General features: G+C 44.9%; 2 protein-coding genes across 6 annotated transcripts in view; one reads left to right on the forward strand and one right to left on the reverse strand.

Annotated features, from left to right (window-relative positions):
- The window catches only part of LOC6544784 (FH1/FH2 domain-containing protein 3), a 40,248-nt gene that overhangs the window by 811 nt on the left and 19,939 nt on the right, over nt 1–19,498 (reverse strand). Inside the window, exons 2-17 of one of the 5 annotated variants that reach the window (XR_001448520.2) lie at nt 15,438–15,758; nt 9,965–10,074; nt 7,463–7,521; nt 7,216–7,400; nt 6,918–7,141; nt 6,631–6,852; nt 6,315–6,574; nt 6,114–6,251; nt 5,205–5,927; nt 4,838–5,039; nt 3,207–3,573; nt 2,995–3,141; nt 1,995–2,333; nt 1,208–1,923; nt 711–937; nt 122–253 (exon numbers count right to left, since the gene is read on the reverse strand). Coding sequence is in view for 4 of the 5 variants with exons in the window: in XM_001971568.3 (XP_001971604.1) it covers nt 711–937; nt 1,208–1,923; nt 1,995–2,333; nt 2,995–3,141; nt 3,207–3,573; nt 4,838–5,039; nt 5,205–5,927; nt 6,114–6,251; nt 6,315–6,574; nt 6,631–6,852; nt 6,918–7,141; nt 7,216–7,400; nt 7,463–7,521; nt 9,965–10,074; nt 15,438–15,626 (4,108 nt within the window). In the remaining variant the exon portion in view is untranslated. Of the gene's footprint in view, nt 1–121; nt 254–710; nt 938–1,207; nt 1,924–1,994; nt 2,336–2,993; nt 3,142–3,206; nt 3,574–4,837; nt 5,040–5,204; nt 5,928–6,113; nt 6,252–6,314; nt 6,575–6,630; nt 6,853–6,917; nt 7,142–7,215; nt 7,401–7,462; nt 7,522–9,964; nt 10,075–15,437; nt 15,759–19,498 lie in introns of all 5 variants that reach the window. The other 4 variants (XM_001971568.3, XM_015157909.2, XM_015157911.2 and 1 more) reach the window with 4 other exon arrangements.
- Nucleotides 3,941–4,395, forward strand: LOC6544785 (acyl-CoA-binding protein). The gene is made up of 2 exons (XM_001971569.3): nt 3,941–4,034; nt 4,095–4,395. Exons 1-2 carry the CDS (start codon nt 4,026–4,028, stop codon nt 4,332–4,334), a joined length of 249 nt encoding a protein of 82 aa, XP_001971605.1. The 5' UTR covers nt 3,941–4,025; the 3' UTR covers nt 4,335–4,395.

Consider the following 19,498-nt stretch of genomic DNA (forward strand, 5'->3'; position numbering starts at 1 on the left):
GGATCTTAACAAAAGCCAAAGGTTCCAAAAATGAAGCTGAGTACAAGTGTCAGCCAAAGGTAGTTAACAAACATATCATAAGAAAGAAGGTGTAGAACTAAACACAATTCAATTCACTAACCAAAAAAGGTAAAACCTAAAAAACAGTTGGCTGTTCTTTTGGCCACGGTTACGGATTCGGTTAACAGTAACGGTTTCTACGGCGATGGTGCTCTTTCAACTGTGAATCCTTCGCGCGTGCGGCTGCGCTTCACTTCGATAGTCAATATATCAGATTGGTTGGGTTTGGATTTATTTGATTTGGTTTTTATTGGTTTGTTGGATTGGTGCGTTAATGGTAAGAGAACGAGATGGAGAAAAATTAAAACCCAATATAGGCAACAGATTCGTAAGCTGGCAAAACTAAGTGGGGCAAAAGCTGCGTAATCGGGAATATATTATAAATAAGTGGGGGAAACTGCAGGTATTTGTGTAAATTTGGAATTTTGTGTGGGAAATAAGTATCTGTGTACTATATATATATAGTTTCTCTGTGGAATTACTGATGGTGTAGTGTGTTCTGGTTGAAAGTGTCCAGCTAGAGGTTATAGACATAGCGCGCTGTGTGCGATTCGAAAAGATATAGGCCAACACCTTTTCATTAAAACGTATTCTCACTGTCGGAGTTTTGGACGTGGATCTCATTCGTATTACTAGTGCGGCCAACTTACATGATTTGCGATCCGCGTGGCGCGTCCGTTTCCGTTCCCTCGGCGTTGTCCGGGTGCCTGGAGCCTTGGTGGCGGTCTTGACCAGGGATTCCAAGATCTCATCGTCGCCATCGGTGAACTGCTCCTCGCTTTGCCGCGTAATTGGTGAGCGGAGCTGTTCCGCTCGTCGCCTCCGCCAGGTGAGTGTGCCATCGGCCTGGTCGGCACTCGATGTGTCCAGCAGTTTTCTGGAACATTAACTCAATTAGTCTAGATGCCAAGTTTTTACTAAATATATAACGGCTAAGGTCAAAGAACTATAGACGCGATAAGGAAACTACAACCTTCCAGCTCTAAATCACTTCAAAATGTTCATTAGAAATTCAGGTCATTTTAGTGGAGATAAGATTTCCCCGTGGTTTGATTTATCACATCAAAATGTATACTAAATGTCATGTTAATATTATTAAACGTCTTCCGATAAGAATTGGTCAACGAATTAAGACTAATAAGCTCACTTCAACTCATCATCGGCCACGTCATCTTTGGTCTTGAACTTGGCCATGTCGATGATCAGCTTTCCACGGGTCTTGTTCCGCTCCCGGTGGTTGGCCTTCTTCTCCAGCTGCTGCTGCACCCGCTCCCGGGTGGTGCGGTATTCCAGGGCGAACTCGGAGAGAGTGCGGCAGAATTCGTTGGGACGCGATTCCGCCACACTGTGCTGCGGCATTCCCAGCCACAAAAGGAACTTCCGGTAGCGATTCATCACGCGTCGATGGACGATTTGCAGGATAATGATGCGCTCCGCACAATCGGCCAGGAAGTCCACCAGCTTCTGCTTCAACGGTGGCGGACAGTCGTGTTTGGCAATTAGCTTCAGGCGATCCCAGCATGCCTTGCACTCCGCCTCCAACTGATTGAGATTGTGTGCCAAGTCCGTGAAGTCCGCCTTGGAGGCTCGGGTAATGGGTCCAATCTCGGAGTACAGATCACTGGTATCACTGCTCGATTCCATGACCATGTGGCAGAGGTGGTGCAGCAGCGAGTGTTTGTGCACCGTGTCCTTCACTTCCGGAACCTTTGCCAGATACTCGATCTGGAATCCCTTGACGGGAGCTCCATTCAGAAAGATGCCCACAGACAGCAGTGTGGAGAGGATGCTGCGGAAGGTGCGATTCTGACGCAGGATCTCAATGCCTTGCTTGAGGTCCATCAGGGGTTCCGCAATCTCTTTCTATGGATAAATAGGGGAATGGTGATGTTAGATGAGTCAGTCTTCTTCTAATCTCCAGCGTTATAGCTTACCTCACTGTTGTCAAAGTCCAGACGGAAAGCCCACAACTTCAGGCGGGCTTCCAGCTCCGAAATGGAGGCCAGGGTCAACAGGAACTGCTCGGCACTGCCCAGGGGCAGCTCCGGGTTGGATAGCTGGGCCTCCTGGATCTTGCCACGCTCCTCATCGGTGGGCAGCATATTGAGTAGCTTATCGATTCCCTCCCGAGTGACCACGGTGGCATCCATCTTGAGGATGGCCGTCTTAATGGCCCTCGGAGGAGGCAGCTTGGTGATCGCAATGTTGATGGCATTGGAGCGCTTGTGATCAAGCACGATGATCTCTTTGCTCTTGTTCAGCTCTTGTTGTTTCTGCAAGGTCAGCGGGATATAGTTAATACCTTTCGATCAGGCTGCGATCGGTCGGAGATAAGAACACAGTGGTGCAAAGAGAAAACGAGAGTGTTGGGTGCAGAATTGGAAGTGCGGAATTGGAGTGGAGTCTCTGTGCTGTTCTGTACTGTTAGCAACTAGATCGTTTCTTCAAGTGTACGTGGGTGTGATAGAGTGTATAAGAAATAGTGATATTAACCAGCACCAAAACACAAAACATAATGGGCAATAGATCGTGAGTTATGGTGAGACGTATGTTTGTAGAGATAGAGAGACAAAAAGACAAACAAATTTAATAACGTTTTGATTGGCACTCACCTCCTAGAGACATTGGAAAACATTTGAATATTTGAGAATTATTTGCATTTTGGTTTGAGTTTAGCACAACATTTATGTAGATTTATCCGCAAACAGACCGTTCGACATTTAGGATTAAGAATTATACAAGATATCCATAAATAGAAGGGGAAAGAAGAATACAAAAATCATTCGCATTTTGTTAACGCAACACACACTTAAAGGAGAGCCTATTACTAATTTAATCACAATTATCGTAGATCCATTGAATTTCGAGAACCTTTGACCAATTGGGTGTTACATAAGGTGTTACAGAGGTGTCTTTGGTTAGAGGATTACGAACCTTGGTCATCAAGTCTTTGGCCCGGGACTCAAAGAGATGTTCGAGCTTCTGGGTGTCCACGTTGGCATCGGGCAGCTCATCCCAAATGGTCTTGCCCACCACCTGCGGTATCATGTCCTCGCGCACTTCCTTCCAGAAGAGCTTGACCTTTGGGTGTATTTCATACAATATGTAAGTCCCCATTTTTGATATCAAACAATGATTAAGCTCACCGTTTTCTTGTTCTTTTTGATGGTGTTATTGCCATTAACCAGTTCCCCATTTATGGAGCCATTCAGCGAGTTGACACTGTTGGTCAGACTGCCGCCATATCCGTACATGGGTGGAGGCGCCAGGCTGGGCGGCATCATGGGCGGTGGGGCAATGGCTCCACCCAACGGGGGTGGCGGCGGGGGTATTCCTGCGCCCAAACTTCGGGGGGCCAGCACATCCTTCTCGTCATCGTCCCTCAGGTCCGTAAAGTCCAGATCGCAAAGATTCAGGGGCCTTGTCATGTTCCTAACCAGTTCCTCCCAGTGAAGTTCGTTTTCCGACTTCTTGGGCTCAGACTTCTTTATGTCCTGATCGACACTAGAAGATCTGCAAAGGGAACAATGTTTAAGACACCTTATTATAGCTTTTATCTTACTCTCCTACTTCCAGCTAAGTGTGCTATCGCGGTAAAATGTATAGGGGGGACCATAAACGACCTTATCTCCGACAAACTAAGGCCAGCACTTCACATGATAAGAAATCAAAAATCAGGCAACGAGAGGGAGAGGAAAGTTACTTTCTAGGGATTTGAGAAAGCCGATGACGAAGTGTGATAGGCTAGGCGAGCAACTTAACTCTTACGAAACTGGTACATAAATCTAATCTATTAAATTTGCACAATGGACTCCCACATTATCGGCTTGCAGTGGTAACCCTTATCGATTTCTATAGTATATACAGATAATTGTTGTCAACTATAACTACCCCTTTTTTCGGGCGGTATAAAGGCGGTGCACTGACAGGGACAAGTCACATTTGTCCAGCATAACTCCAGCAATATGGCCGACGTAAGTTAATGATCGCAAAGATCGGGACCCAGAACTCACTAACTCCCCTGCGATCTGCAGTTCAACGCTATCCTCGAAAAGACCAAGGCCTTCAGCAAGAAGCCCCCAACGGAGGTGTTCCTGGAGTTCTACGGCCTGTACAAGCAGTTCCAGGAGGGCGACATCAACATCGAGAAGCCCGCCGATGCCGAGGGTGCCGCCAAGTACGATGCCTGGCTGAGCCGCAAGGGACTGTCCGTCGAAGACGCCAAGGCCGCCTACGTCGTCCTGTACGAGAAGTACAACCCCATCTACGGATAAGCTACACGTGAACCGAACCCTTCTGATACCAACCAATAAATCTTGACCATCTGTGAGCTAAGTGATTGCCTGTTTGGGGGGAGCTTGTTCCCATTCAGTTTTATTGCTTCAACGATTTGGAAAGCAAATCCCCACAACACCTAGTGTAAGATACTGCTTATCTGAAATGGCTTTGCCGGATTTCTTATCTGCAACTGGTGGCGCCATATATTCTCGTAAATCTTAGCTTGTAAAACATCTATCATTTTCTATAATTTAAAGGGGCAAGTGGTGAAAATTTATTGAAAGCTGGTGGAAATCAATTCATTTTGATATGGAGCTGTACAAAAAAGTCCCAAACTTACTTAAAACCTTGATTACCAGAAAGAGGGTAACGACCACCGAAAGTAGCCAACAGTTTGATATCTGACAAACTACTGTTGACACTCGCACGTTCTACTCAGTGTTTAGCTCCTAGCCAATAGCTGGCTGGGATACAACGAAAAGGAATATCTGGTGCTTACCTGGATATATCTCCCTTGCTCTTGCTCTTGGCCAGACCCTCCTTGGCCTTCGAAATCAAGCCGGACATATCGCCGACGAGGGCACGATTGGCGGAATCCTGCGTGGGACTCATGGGCAGGTTGCTCAGCTTCTGGGTGAGATCCTTGACGGTGTGGTCCCGCTTCAGTTGGAGCAGCAGCTGCTTGTCCTCGCTGTCCATATCTGCGATACATAACCAGCGTAAAGTTAGGCACACTCATCAGATCTTAGCCCTCAAAAGTATGCAGCGGCAGATGCGCAATGCAATGTGGATGTAATGGCGGCGCTCGCAAGTATGCAACACACACAGGTAAATGGCATGGGGTTAGGGCTTAGGTTGAGACCCACCTGTAGGATCCGGCGGATGCGGCAGCAGCTCTGGGTTAGTACTGGTTAGGGTACGAGCTGGCGGGCAGCTGTAGATGGGGGCGTGCCACCAGCCAGGTGGCGGTGGAGGCGGCGGTGGCGGTGGAGGAGGCGGTGGTGGGGCCGCAGCGGGTTTCTTGACCGGACTGAGTGGCTCCGGTTCCGGCAGCACATCACACTTAACCGGGGTGGAACTGAGGGGAGCGGGCGTGAAGTCGAACCCAGAAGCATTCAGCGTTTTTTTGGGACTCAAAAGGACCTCTGGCGTTGGCTGAATTGGCTGATGGATCTGATGTTTCGGCGACTGACTATAGTAGTTGTTCAGACGGTTCGCCTCGTTCTCGTACTTCTTATAGGCACTATCGGTTTGCTGGATATTCTTCATTATACCATTGATCACAGTTGAATTGCGTTCCCGGAATAGGTTCTTCTTGGTCAGGAACTCGCTCTGATTGTTATTGCTCGCCTTATCGAAGCTGTTGTTTATGATGGAGATGCTGTGGCTTCCGGTGAGCAGTTGCTTGCTAGGACTCATCACCAGGAGGCTGTTGTTCGGCGTGTCATTGCAGCTAAGGTTGCTAACGTTGTTGTTACTGATGCTGGAGATTCCGCTGATGTTGTTGCACGGTGGTGCCTCATGTTGCAGGGACTGCGGCGGGCTGTCGCCGGTTTGAATGGTGGCGGGTATGGCAGTTACAATTTGGCCTATTTGCGGCATGGTATGGTGTTTGTTTTGTTTGGTTGTGGTTAGCATGATCAGCGGGTGAACAGCGGGACAATAATACACACAGTGATTAGCGTTTCGGTGGGAGAGAGAATCACAAGTTAGTTATTGGCTCAAGTCAAAAGCAGCTTGTGTACATTAACTATGACTTTACACCGAGTACTTACCCAGTCCCTCGCGCTGCTCGAGAGCAGCGAAGATTCCATTGGCAGCCGCCTCCTGTTGCTCCTTCAGGAAGCTCTTGTGCCGCTCCGCCCGCTCTCGTCTTCTTCGAAGTCCTGGAGTCACGCCTGCTCCATCGCGAGCTGGAAAAGATTAGGGTGAGCTTAGTCCTGCAGAGCACAGAGTATCTACTACAGAATACTTACGTTTCTTCTCATTGAAGAGCCCTCCGCTAAATTCCGTAGAGTTGGTGGATCCAGAACTGTCCTCATCCACGGTGGCCTGTGTGGGTGTCATCCGGAGGACAGTGGTGGGCAGCACCTTTGTGAGTGGTGCGGGACTATTATCCGTGCTGTGGCGACGCGATTTGCGCCGTTCAGTGGTATTTGTTCCCGGGCGATAGCGTTGCGTTTTTCGCATCGAGTTCTGCGGCAGACGCTGTCCATCCGACTCACCATCCTCAAATCTAAGTAATGAAATACTTGTGAGATTCATACCAATGCAGCTAAAATGTTTACTCACTTCAGCACAGCCTCATACAGTTGCAGCTGATCGAGGAGATCCAAATCTGTGCCCGGCTTGGACATATAACGCTGGATCACAGTCTCCATGCCCTGCTGCTCTAGAAGATCGCTTTCGTCGTAGAAGCTGTCCTGATCATTTAGACCCGCTAGGGTTTTGTTTATCAGAGAAGTGGCATAGATGACCAGCTCGGCATCCGCATTGTCGTAGTCCTTAAGCAGTCTGCAAATGAGAGAAACCAGAGTTGATATTTGACCCATCCCAAAAGTAGGCTCCGGCTGACTTACCTCATTATATTTGACCACGGCAGTGTGCCCTGGGAAGCGTCCACTGCGTGAATGGCACTGACCAGCACATAGCAGTTGGACTCGGCGTACTCCACGAAGACCAGCAACAGCTTGAGGGCGGTCTTCACCACGGAGCGGTAATTGGAGGCAATCAGCGAGTAGAGCCACTGCATCGTCGGCTCATGCTTCATCACGCCGTTCATTCCGTCCACATAGAGCATGACCTGCCGCCGCATCCAATGACATAATTAGCCAATGTTCCCATCGTGGATCGCCAAGGCGATGGAGTTGGACTCACCTGGCCGAGGGCCCGCAGAATGTAATTCTGATAGTTTTGATCCGCACAATTGCCCACGCGCACCAAGCAATTGAGCCCGCCGAGGGCCACGAAGGCGTGCACCAGATCCTTATCCTCCTGGAACACCTGCTTCAGCGAGAAGAGAGCGCGCCGCAGGTCACTGCCCTGTGCGGAGAGCAGCTTCTCTGCGAGATCAAAGTCACTTGGTTACACGGGGCGTATGGGCAATAGGCATTGATTCACTTACCAATTATGGCATGCACGCGCACATTTAACTGCGTTCGCACCACCAGCGAGTTCTTGCGGCTGCGGATTGCCAACAGAAAATACCATTAGTTTGAACTCCGATTTCGCAGAATAATTCCTAATAATCTGATATAATTGTGCTTTTGATAAACCTTCTTTACTGCAACTTGGCTGCTGTACACTGTTCAGTCTTTAAGCTTTTATGAAATGCACGCTTATATGAACCACTTTTCACCACGTGAAGTGCCAAAACACAAAGATTAGGGCCGGCACCTCGAGCCCCCGCCACTCTGGCCCATGGAGTTAAAACCCGGTTCATTGCCCGCTTAAGAACATTGATTACCCGCTGGTGCCCACTGCGCCTCACCCCGTTCCCAGGTGGTCATAATAAAAGTAATAACAAACGACGCAGATAATTGAAAATGGACTATGGGGCGGCAGGCAGTCCGACCGCCACTCCGGGCTCATATGCTTCCCATATAGAATGCCATATAGACAAAGGTGAGTAGCTGAGTAACTGAGTAACTGGGTATCTGAGGGTCTGAGTGTCTGAGCCGCTGCTGTCCAAGTGTCCAAGACACACCTGTGTGTTTGTTGGTAACGCGTCTCTCCTTTCTGCAGATTGACGGCGGGCACCTTCCGCGGAATTTTGATGCGAATTGAAGCGCATGATTTGCATGCGAGCTCGCGCTGCCATGACTAATGCGATAAGCATGATTAGTGGCCATCGGACTGAGCCAAGTTCCCATTCTAACCATTCTGGCCATGGCCAGAGGGAAAACACTCCACTGCCTGTGGCGCCACACCACTCGTAAATAGAGTGGGGACGAGTTTGCGCCGCAAAGTGGCGGCAATTTGCGCAGACGCGGCGACATTTACGTTATAATTTCAAAGACTGCAGATACGGCTTAGATGGCTGCTCCGCCCCACTGATGACTGATGATGATCATGGACGCGGATGCGGCGCAGAAGTGAAAGTCAGAAATAGACCAGAAATCCATCCATTCCCGTGCCGCCGTCGAGGGTTAAGCAACTCCAGAACGTTGACTGTGAACCTGGTACGGTTATGGCCATCTTTGTTGCCAACATCTTTTTTAAGGCTGCTGCTCTTACTTTGACACTTGTGCCCCGTCGCGTACATCGTTTTTCTTTGTGCTCTCAGGTTTTGTGAGTTCTGTGGAGCTGCTCTAGCGCCTGCCCATGCCATGACATCACGTTCCCTAGACTGGCCGCGAAAAGTAAAGAAAAGCTAAGAAGTGAATAGGGAAGAACTGGAAGCGACTGAAAGATACCTCAAAAAGAGTACGAATACAGAAACTGCACATTATCAACAAAACCATTATTATGGTTATTCGTTATTTAAGATTTCCTATCAACCGAAAATCCAACCACCTTTTATAGAGACCTTCTTGGACATTAATATTTTGGAAAGGATATAAAATTCTCCAGTCTCTGTAGTCGATCATTAAATACTTAGATGCAAGTAATGCAAATTTATGTTTCCCAAATTTTAGGCAGAGCTTCATATGGTTGCTAATAACATCATTTTTAAGGGGTATTTAGATGTACTTGTGCACTAATAACATGCATGCCAGTTATGAGAAAAGAGCAAAAAATGTAAATATAACCACTGCCGAGCTACGACAACGACGACTCAAAAGTGACGTGGCGAGCGCTTTTTTATTTGTATATATTTTTTGTCTCTGGACTTCTTTTTCTGCGGCTGTGCGCGGATTAAATGCAAATTAACTGCAGAGTGCGGCGAGGCAACAAGTTGCACGTAGCAATGTCGTGGCATGCAAATGTCTTCAAACAATCCACTGAGCAATCCACCGGTCAGAGCGGCAGAGTGGCAGAGTGGCAGAGTGGCAGGCAACTAAGCAGGTAACCAGCCAGGCAGGCAGATAGCCAACTCGGTTTCCTGTGCCACAGATAGCGACAGTTTTTTATGGCCCGGCCAAATAACTTTATTAGCGAGAGCGGAGATGGCGACTCCGATCGCGATGCCGATCGCTGTGTCGGTCCAGGCGGTCCCACATGGCGTATGTGTAATATGTTGCATTTCGGTGAAAGGCTGACAGTGCCACCCACGACCAGTTGCCCCAATAACCCAGAGGGGTTCGACCGGATCAGTTTCCCAGAGTTTCCCGATCACAAGGAGCTCTAAATCTTGCTTGATTGCATTTAATACTATCTAGCTGCATCTTATTGATTTTATTTTCCACCTATGTGCTTAAACTGTGTATCATTCTTTCAGCCCTCAAATATCTCACTTCGTTTTAGCAGCATCCCAAATATGAAAATGAGTTCAAGGTAATATGCAGCAGCAACAGCTCCACCTGAGGTTGCAAAAGTGAAATCCCCCGACAAATGCTTGCGAGTGGGTGCAGTGCACCAGGTGTGCCCCTCATGTGGGCTGACAATTCTTTTCTGTCCGAGCTCATTAGCCGTCGCTTTGAGCCAAATGTTGGAGGGGTTATGCCCCCCAATATCGTTTGCTCACCTGACGTTGACTCCCTCGATTTCCTCGGTCTGCTCGGCCAGCGATGACTCCAGATCCAAGTAGGCTCCGTAGTCGCCATCCTTGTACACCTGGATGGCTGCATCGTCGATCTGCAAGGGGATGGGGCAGTAAGGAGAAGCTTAGTTTCGCTGGCAATTATAATTAAAGTCTGGCTAAAAGTAAATGGCAACGCCGATCTTGCCACTACCGCACTACGCAGTAAAAGTTGTTTATGGTCTCGACTCAAGCCAAAGAGAAAGAAGCTGATGCTGATGCTGATGGCGATGGCGATGGGGTTTGAGTTTGAGTTTGACTTTGGGCCTGAGTTGTGGTTGGAGAGGTTGATGTGCTGCAGCAGCGTAGAACGTTTTGAGACACGCAGAGAAATTTGAGTGCAATATTAAACAGGTGCTTTACACCTCTAAACATATATTCTTTATTTGCAAAACTATAAGCGCTCTAGTATTTTGTTGACCAGCTAGGCTTTAGTGTTTTTACCACACTTCTTAATTTTTTTAATTTTGTAAAGCAGAAGGAAATAATAAAACTTGACAATAACTTTTATTACCACAATCACTGATATTTATGCTGGCAATCACTATTAACCAAGTATGTTATAGCTGTTCTGATTTCTCTCAGTGTGCAATGACGGACGCTACATTGCAAGTCCGCAGACGATTTCGTTTAGGCGCACATTGAGGACGCCAGTTGATTGGTGGCCAAGACCAAGATGACGCGTCGTCGCCGACTGGTCACCTACTTTTCTCTGCTTTCGGTTTTCAGACAACACACAACAGACAACAGACATCGCACATCAGACATCGGACTTCGGATTTCAGTTTTCAGTTTTCCGTTTTCCAGCCGCTGATTGATCAAGCTCCTGCTGCGTGCGCACAAACGCGCTGATTGACGGCGGTCGCAGATGTTGTTTTATTGGCGCATTGAAAGTAATTATTTCTGCATTTACAGAACAATTACCGGGCAACATGGAATTATCTGTGTCGCCGTCGCTTGCTTAATGTGTGAAAAAGTAAACAAAACGATGGGAAAAGAAAGAAAAAATACTGCCCGTCATCCGGGTGGAAGATTACACATACGCCCCCTTGGACACGCCTTGGCTGAAGTAGAAAAAGCCATTTTTGGATTAGGGTTTGGTCAGTTTCCTTTGTTTGGCTTCTTGTCAGGACACACCCCCACAAGAAACTCTTCGCATGTCCTGAGGGATTTCTTCAAACAAAGAACATTTGCCGCATTAAAGTACTGACCGCGTGGTCAGTGACTTTTCGTGGAACTATTAAATAACTTTTCTATAAACACTTCAACGACATCAGCGCAGTGATTAATTCATGATTGAATTTCATTGAGTAAACACGAGGCATGATGACCAAACCAATTCAAGATTTCCTAGGTAAATGACGCGATGACTCTCCACTTAATACGACTATACAAAATATATCTCAAAGTACCAGGCTGTCTAGGGAGTCACGATTTCTTATCAAAAAGAGAGCTCTCGACTTGCGGAGCGAATTTCGCCTTCGGCCAAACTTCCGCATGTTGATTCAGCATTTGGGCAGGGAAAAACTTTCTAGACCAAGTTGGGCCGTCATTGTTTGCCAAGCTGGAAATTCACATTCAAATTATGTGTCAAATGCGTGCTTAGTCGCTATTTATAAACGCCACTCTATGTTGGCCAACGGGCAATTAAAATCAAAGCAAACATTGCCCAAAAACTAAATCCAGTCCGGCTCGCTTTTATGATTTATTTATATTTCGCCTTCGTCTTTCGTCTTTTACACTCGTATTCATTGATTCATTCACAACTCTATGCAAATTTTGTATCGGTGGCTTTTTTGATTATTTTCTTTCATGAAGCATGACAAGATTTTTAATCAAAGTGATTTTTGGCGAACAGATAAATGTGGCTATTGACACAGTTAGGGCGGCAAGCATAAAATTCGACGAGGAGAAAATGTAAAATAGCTAAACAAAATCCAGCTGAAGTCGCGAATGGTTAGGAAAAGATATAAATATTTTCAAATTGTTGGCACGCGGTTAAATGTTGTTGAAAAAACTTATTGATGGATATGACAAATTTCCTATTAATTTTCATTAATTTTTCACATTTTCTACAACCATAAGGGGAGTTAAATTAAAGTGGAATTTTAATTGGAATCGGTGGTACACACCGATAATGATGGCGATTTATAATCAGTAATGACTGAATGATATATTTCAGATTATCTATGTCCGCCAAAGGTAATCAAAACAACTATTTAAAAACCTGAGAGTCGAGTAATACGTATTGATATTATCAGGGATCGCTAACAATCTAAAAATAATAACACAAAGATCCATAAATGCCTGACCTTGTTTTTGTGTGCTGATTCAGGTGACTAACACTTTTGCTTTCACATCAATCAAAGTTGATTGACCCTCATCTGACCGCAAAATCTGACGGACGGCTCTGCTAATTGAACTTAAAAACTTCAAAGAGAAGTGGACGTCTTGTGCGAATTATTTTTGCAAATAGCCAGAGATGCGTAAGTGTCAACGTGGCTCAAATATTTGGCCGACGTGGGTACACTATAAAATGGGTAATGGAAATTTTCCTGGCTCATTCAGGCGGATAAGCTGACCGAACTAATTTGATTGACTTTGAATTTGAATATTGTCCGGTCGTGTGAATGACACATGTAAATGACGCAATGCCCTCAATACAACGATTAATATAATTAATTAAATTAGTTTTTATTGTAACATTTAATTGCTGAACCGCAAAAACATGTTAAATTGATTGCTTGGTGGCTTTTCACTTCAGTCAGCGTGTTTAATACTTTTATCGGCCTTTGTTTGGCTTCAATTGATTGGTAAAACTCCCGATATGCCTATCTAATTCTACGAGAATAGAATTTATGTACTTTTTGTACGGGGGGGACCAAAGCAAAAGCAAAGCTAAAAAAATAATTGGCAGAAAGAATAACATTCAAATTGAAATCGAAACAAAGTGAAATAAGCTTTTTCTCGTTCAACTGGCCGAGCGACTTATACCCTAAGCTACAGTACTTTATTTCTAAATAATTACATAGTTAAATAAAAATAAACATAGTTATTCGTTCAACATGATGTGTTCTAAGCATTTTTTAATATACAGAATCAGGTATTCCTATCCAGTGTTTTGCTTTGCCGCGCCAAATTTAGTTTATAATTTATTTTGGGTGACCTAACAATTAAAATACTCCGAACAGCACAAAAAACTTATTGAGTAGCGCTTGTATTGGCCGGCAATGATTATTTATTTTTTGAACATTGTTGGCTCTCAATCTGTTTGGCTCGATGGCCTGATGGCTGATGTCATCGAAAACACCGACGACGGCAATGGAGATTAGTGATCGGTGCGGCGAAAATTTATGAATCTATTGTAATGCGCTAAATTTAACAAGTTGCATGGGAGCAGCGAGCGAGCAAAGTTCTGTTCGCTGACTAATTGGACAAATGGCATTTACAGCTGCCACTGGTCCTCCTGCGGCTTTCCAGATCAGCAACTGCCTGCCACATAAATCTGGTACCGACGACAACATCCTGGGATGGGGAGCAGCAGCCAGCAGAACTTCCTTTTGCGATTTGCTCATTAGAATTTATTGCCGCCGCTTGTCAAGATTTACGTATCCTTGCAGCACCACCGACTCCAACATACAACATCCAACATCCAACTTCCAACTTCCAACTGGATGACAGATGACAGGCAGGGAATGGGGCTGTTCGAGCTCCTTAGTGGCTTTTTTGCAAATTAGTCAAAGTCAGGCCCAAACAATGGCAGGCTTAGATAATTGCTGGGCTAGCTGACTAGCCCGGCTTTCACAATGCACTCCAAGAAGTTGCAGTTCTTCGCTCCGACTTCCTATTAGTTGCCACAGATTGTGCGATAGCAATAAGTTAGCCCAGCCTTGGGCCAACTCCTCTTTCCCCAGTGGATCGTGTGGAGCCAGATCGAAGCCAAACCGAGCCAAGCCCTAGTCGGATCCAGAGCCTCCGGTGCGAGGTGCATCTGCCATTGTCTTTTGGGTGGAATCTCCTGGAGGAGCGGGTTCATTGCCTTGCAATGCATCATTTGTTCAAATCGCTTGGCACACAATAAAATATTGCAATAGGGCCATGGAAAAGAATATGCTAAACTCTTTAGTTTAGTTTCCTGGAAACTTTTCCCTTCATTATTGACCAATTACCACTTTTGCAGATTAACGAAAAACTTTGCGTCTATATGTTTTAGTTGTGGCTTTTCCAATTCAACGCTCACTCAGCTGGCCGCAAATAAAACTTATTCCGTTTCAATTGACTTATTTCCTTCCCTTTACCAAACCCATTCGACCAATGTTCAGTTTTTGTGGGATTGTGGCCAAAGTTTAATCTTTCAGCTTTCATGCGAAATTTTCTCAAATAAATCAATTGTGGATTGTGTTTACTTTTTATGTGTTTTTTGCTCCAGGGCAATAATGGCTCATTCTTGCCCGTGTTAAACGAGTTGTGATTCTTTCATTCGCTTATTTTATAGAAAATGTGGAAGCGATGTAGAACGCTAAATGCGTCTAAACACGCTATGCAAATATTTGAGTTAGGCGGCAAAAAACCGACTGAAAATATGCGAATTTAAAATTTAATTTTGCCTTCATTTGGCTTGCTAGTATGAAATGAAAATTATAAATAAACGCTTAGGGCGAACTTTCGCATCAAAAAGTCAATTTTATACAAATTCGTGGTTCATTTTCATGCTAAAATACAATTTGCAATTGAATTTGTTTCTATATTTATTTCGCAACAATATATTATTCACATTGCAACCCATATTAAACCATATTTTATTAACATTTTTATCAAATACGACGAAGAAGTCTTTATACGTTTCTAGCTAACTGCTTAACTAATCAGCAGTTGTATCACTAGTTTGGCGATTGGCAAAAACTTGTAGTCATGACTTAAAAATACATTTTAATTTAGCAAGGCCTTCAAAAACTATAGTGAATAAAAAGAATACTTTATTTCAAATCTTGATCGCGATAATGCCGCTATCCACCTTTTAATATATATAAATGTATCTCGTAAATGCGCAGTAAAAGAGTTAATGCCTTTTCATATTTGTATGCGTGTTGCTTGGCTGATTTTGCGCAACAAAAGATTTTTTCGGCTGAAAGATTTAGCCAGTGATAAGCTGGCCAGAGATAAGCTAAGCCAGTTAAGACCGAAAAAGAAAGCGGGAAAACACTGTTGTACTCGGTTCTGGCCAGTCTAAGTAGAAACGGGGTAAAAAGTATAGTGTGTAGGATAGTAAGTAGGGAAAAATAGAAACTTAGATGCATTTATTGAGCCATAGGATCCGCAATGAGCATTAAATTATTGAAATATCAAATATCAGGTCTGCTTTGAGTAACTTGCAAAATCAACTGCTTATTTCTACCAGTGTAAAAACGGAATAGCTTACGCTTTGGGGCGCGTTGAGCAGCCGCAGGATGGTGCCCAGCTGATGGGCCAGCGGCATGGTGGTGACGAAGGCGTAGGTGGGCGCCCGCACCGGGATCGGGAAGGCGGTGCAGGCCGAGAGCGGATCGCCGTCCACCAGATACTGGACACGGAATGTGATCAGTTCGTCCGGCTCCATTTTCACAATCATTTTCGACGCGGCTTTCAATCACTTTTGCACATTTGTCTTACTTAATTCGGGGTCTATTTACCTTTCGCGATTTTCTCTCTCTCTCTTTCTCGCTCTATGATTTATTTACATTTTCACTTGAACACTCGAACACTGAAATGGATTTTTGGCATGAGATTTGTTTGCTTAGGCCCGCTTGCAATTTGCCTTAATTTCGATTTGATGGCTCTTTGGGCCAAGCAAATGCCAAGCCCAAGCCCCACATAGCGGAGGCGAATCGAAAATAATAAAAATTGTTGCATAATTGTACACACGCATGTTGCGCAATTTTATGCTAAATATTGCAAATTGTTGGCACGCCACGCCCACTCCGCCCCGCCTTCCGCTTCCCCCTTTCGATGGCGATGGCTATAGCGGGATATAGCATAATTGCTATGCCGAACCGGATCGCTCGCTTTTCTCTTCATTTGTGTAAATATTTGTCTTTGGATTTCTGGTCGGGCGGACGACGGGCGACAGAAAACAGAAAACAAGCCTTGGCTCATAACGTCATGATGATGGCTGATTTGCTCGGACGGTTGTGTAACTTTCAATTCAATGTCAGTTCAGTATGAAAACAAAAAACGCCAGAAGACGCCAAAAATCATCAGCATGCAGGGCGCACCAGCTCCAATCGAAATCAAATCAGGCCTGAAATACCAAGAGGGCGACTTCTTTTGGACCCGCTATGTCTATTTCCCCGAGGTACCGCTAAATGTCAGACGTTTATGCAAATATGCAGGAGAGTCGGAGCTGCAGAGTGGCGTTTTTGTGGCTTACGTTTATGGCCGAGGAGGGTTTGTTAACGAGGTTCTTGAGTGTCAGTCGGTAGCCAAAGTCTGTATCTGTAGTTCGCCCCCCTCGCATAAGTACTGTTCATAACGTGACTCTAATGTACTCCGCTTGGCCCGCTGGTGCTGCTCTTGAAGTCGGACTTGGACTTGGTTTTAAACTTGGACTTGAAGACTCGGCTCAAACACTTGTCGCACATTGCCGACATTGAACTCGCCGGAGGTCCAAAGGCGGTTGTGAAATGGGTTGAAATAAGATGAGATGGTCGCGGTTTAGAAAGTACTTTAATGAGTGCACGGAAGAGAAAAACAATTAACAAACAATTAGTCGAATCAGTTTTCATAGTTTACTGCATTTTTCCAGCTCATTAGATAAACCGTTCTATTTAATAACAAAGGTATTATTTAAAAAGCGTTTATGGGACTATATGCCATAATCTTAGACCCCTAAAGACATTACTCAATCTATTAGCTTTCTTTTGCCAGCTGGCCAATTAATAAATTCCGCTCAAACCATTTTTCACTTAACAGATTCTCGGTTGCTACCACTTGGCAATAAGTTAGTTCGCAATTTGTAGTATACAACATGTAATTATTTTGTATTTTAGGAACTAACTCAACACATTTTTCACAGATGCCAAAAGTGGCGGCTTTTAAAAAGCCACAAAAAGCGCGCTTAATTGCAATAATTCATTGCGAAGCCGCGGCGAATGGCAATACGAAATGAATTGGGAAAAACAAAACAACAAATACAAGTATATAAAGCCATAAAAAGGCTAATAAAAGCGGCTAACAAAGGGAAAACAAAAGCCAAGAATATTGTGTAAACGTAAACAGCTGTTCCAAAGACTCGCAACTCGAGTGCTCGATTCTGCGGAATGTGAAATGAAATAAGTCGAGTCATTAAGCCTGAACCGAGGTGTTTTCAGGCTGGCTTTAGGGCCGGGCCGGGCCAAGGGTTCCAAAAGGAAGTTAACAACAAAGAGCTAAGGTTTAATTGAAAGACCGGGGACTGGATTGAAGACGGACCTTGCCAGGCTTCCTTTTCGCAGCAGGCAGGTGTGCCAAAATACAGGAAAGAACCGGCAAAAACAGCGAAGAAACGAAGTTACCAAACTGCCAACAATCAGCAAACCGGCAACAACTTGTTCTCAGCATGCGAAAGTCAAGTGGGCAGGCTGGCATTTGGTTTCGGTTTCTGAAACTGAAAATGAAAATCAAGTTGGGGCCGCAAAAAGAAAGATTTACTTTCACGCACACGAAACGTATTCCTGCCGGCCAAAAAAGGGTTTCGGCCAAGTCAGAAAGTTAAGTGACCATCAGCGTAAATCGTTTATGCACACAGTTTGTCTATGTCTATGGCTTCCTCATTGTCGGCGACGTGCAGAAATTTAATGAAATTAAATAAATATTATGGAAAAACTAAAAGCCATTGTAAATGCTGGCTGTTTCACTGGTGTTGGCTTGTTGACTAGCAAGCAGCGGCATATTTAGTTACAAATTACGACAATGGCGCCGGACGGCCAGGCCAACACTGGCCACATTTAAGTGTAAATAATTTATGCAAATGCTGCAGTCAGTCGAGCAATTTGGCAGCAGCGGCACCCCCAACAACAAAAGTCAGCTACAGTAACAACTGGCATGTAATGAAACCCGCCCGCTGGCTCAAGGAAACTCTTTTTTTTTTTTTTTAACTGACGCTGCTGGTCTCCTCTTTTTGGTTTTTTTTCTTTTTCTTGGCTCAACTCGCCTTGACTTGCTTAAATGAACTTTCACTTTTTAGTGCCTTGTGGTCTTTTACTCGGTGCAGCCCCTTCTGCCTCCCCCAATGTGCAATCACCATGTTGCAATCGCTCGAGGAGCCGCCGCTTCTTCAGTTTTTATGCCATCAATTATGCAAATTTTCCTTGCCACGACCGCTAATAACTTAACAATTTCCCAAAGACGCTTAATTGACAGCTACTGTGCAGTAGTCTTACCCACGGCAGTTCCCCTGATCCACTAAATATGGCCAGCTGATGATGATGATCACGATGATCCCATCGGAGCATTGACATTGATGTAGTTCAGGTTGTACAGGAAGTTCCCTACATTGATAGTTAAATATCTACCTAATTCGCAATGATCTCAGCAGGAAGTGTTATGTTTCCAATGAACATTGTCATTCTTGGGAAACCTTTCTTAACAGAGCCATTAGACCTTTAGGTTTAATTATCTAATATTGAACAAGTCAACTTAATGTCGAATTATTTGGTTAGGCTCATTCTCCTACCATCTGTAAACTACATTCGCACGTGACACTTGATCGATTTCAAGTTCATTTGAAGTCAAGCAATTTAATTTAGCGAGCATGTAACTTAAGCTGTTCAAACTTATCTCGTAGTTAACAGCGAAGTGAACAATCCAAACCACTGTACGTATCAGTTGAGCATTTGCGATACTTATCGCTTACTTAATAAAGACATAAACCCAGATAGGTTCAATGGGTCCGCAGAATGCGCAAAAAAAGAGGAAACCAGCTGAAAAAGCTTCCCACTTTGGCTGTGGCTACGGCTCGCTGAACAGCAAATATTTGGCCATACAAATTCAAGAAAATACAGGAGTACACATATGTACGATCTGGCGAGCATGGGCTTGTGGAAACAGTTCCACATTCCAAGGCGATTTGTCACGCTAGGAACTGGGTGCTGGAGAAAACGAATCCAAATGCGTTTTCCAAGACACACAAGTAAACAAATAATTTGAGCGTGGCTTCTGAGGTGGGGGGTTCTCTCCGGCAATCATCAGAAAAGTTGTTTGACCTCTTGACTGAATGACTGAATGACTGACTGACAGGCGGACCGGCTAACAGACTGCAACACATAAAATTGTTAAGCGACTGCATTTAAAAATAATTTCAGCTGCCAATAAAAAGACACGGCAAACAACGATGATTGGCCCGGCTGCAGGGACTGAAACTGGGATTGGGCCTAAATGTGGAACTCTAGAGCCCAGCTCAACACTAGCTAACAAGAAAATGAAATTGGATTGAAGACTTTGATGTCACACCACAAGCAAAAATTG

This window comes from Drosophila erecta, unplaced genomic scaffold (genome assembly GCF_003286155.1).
Source record: "Drosophila erecta strain 14021-0224.00,06,07 unplaced genomic scaffold, DereRS2 tig00000021-arrow-pilon, whole genome shotgun sequence".
NCBI classification, from domain to species: Eukaryota; Metazoa; Arthropoda; class Insecta; order Diptera; family Drosophilidae; genus Drosophila; species Drosophila erecta.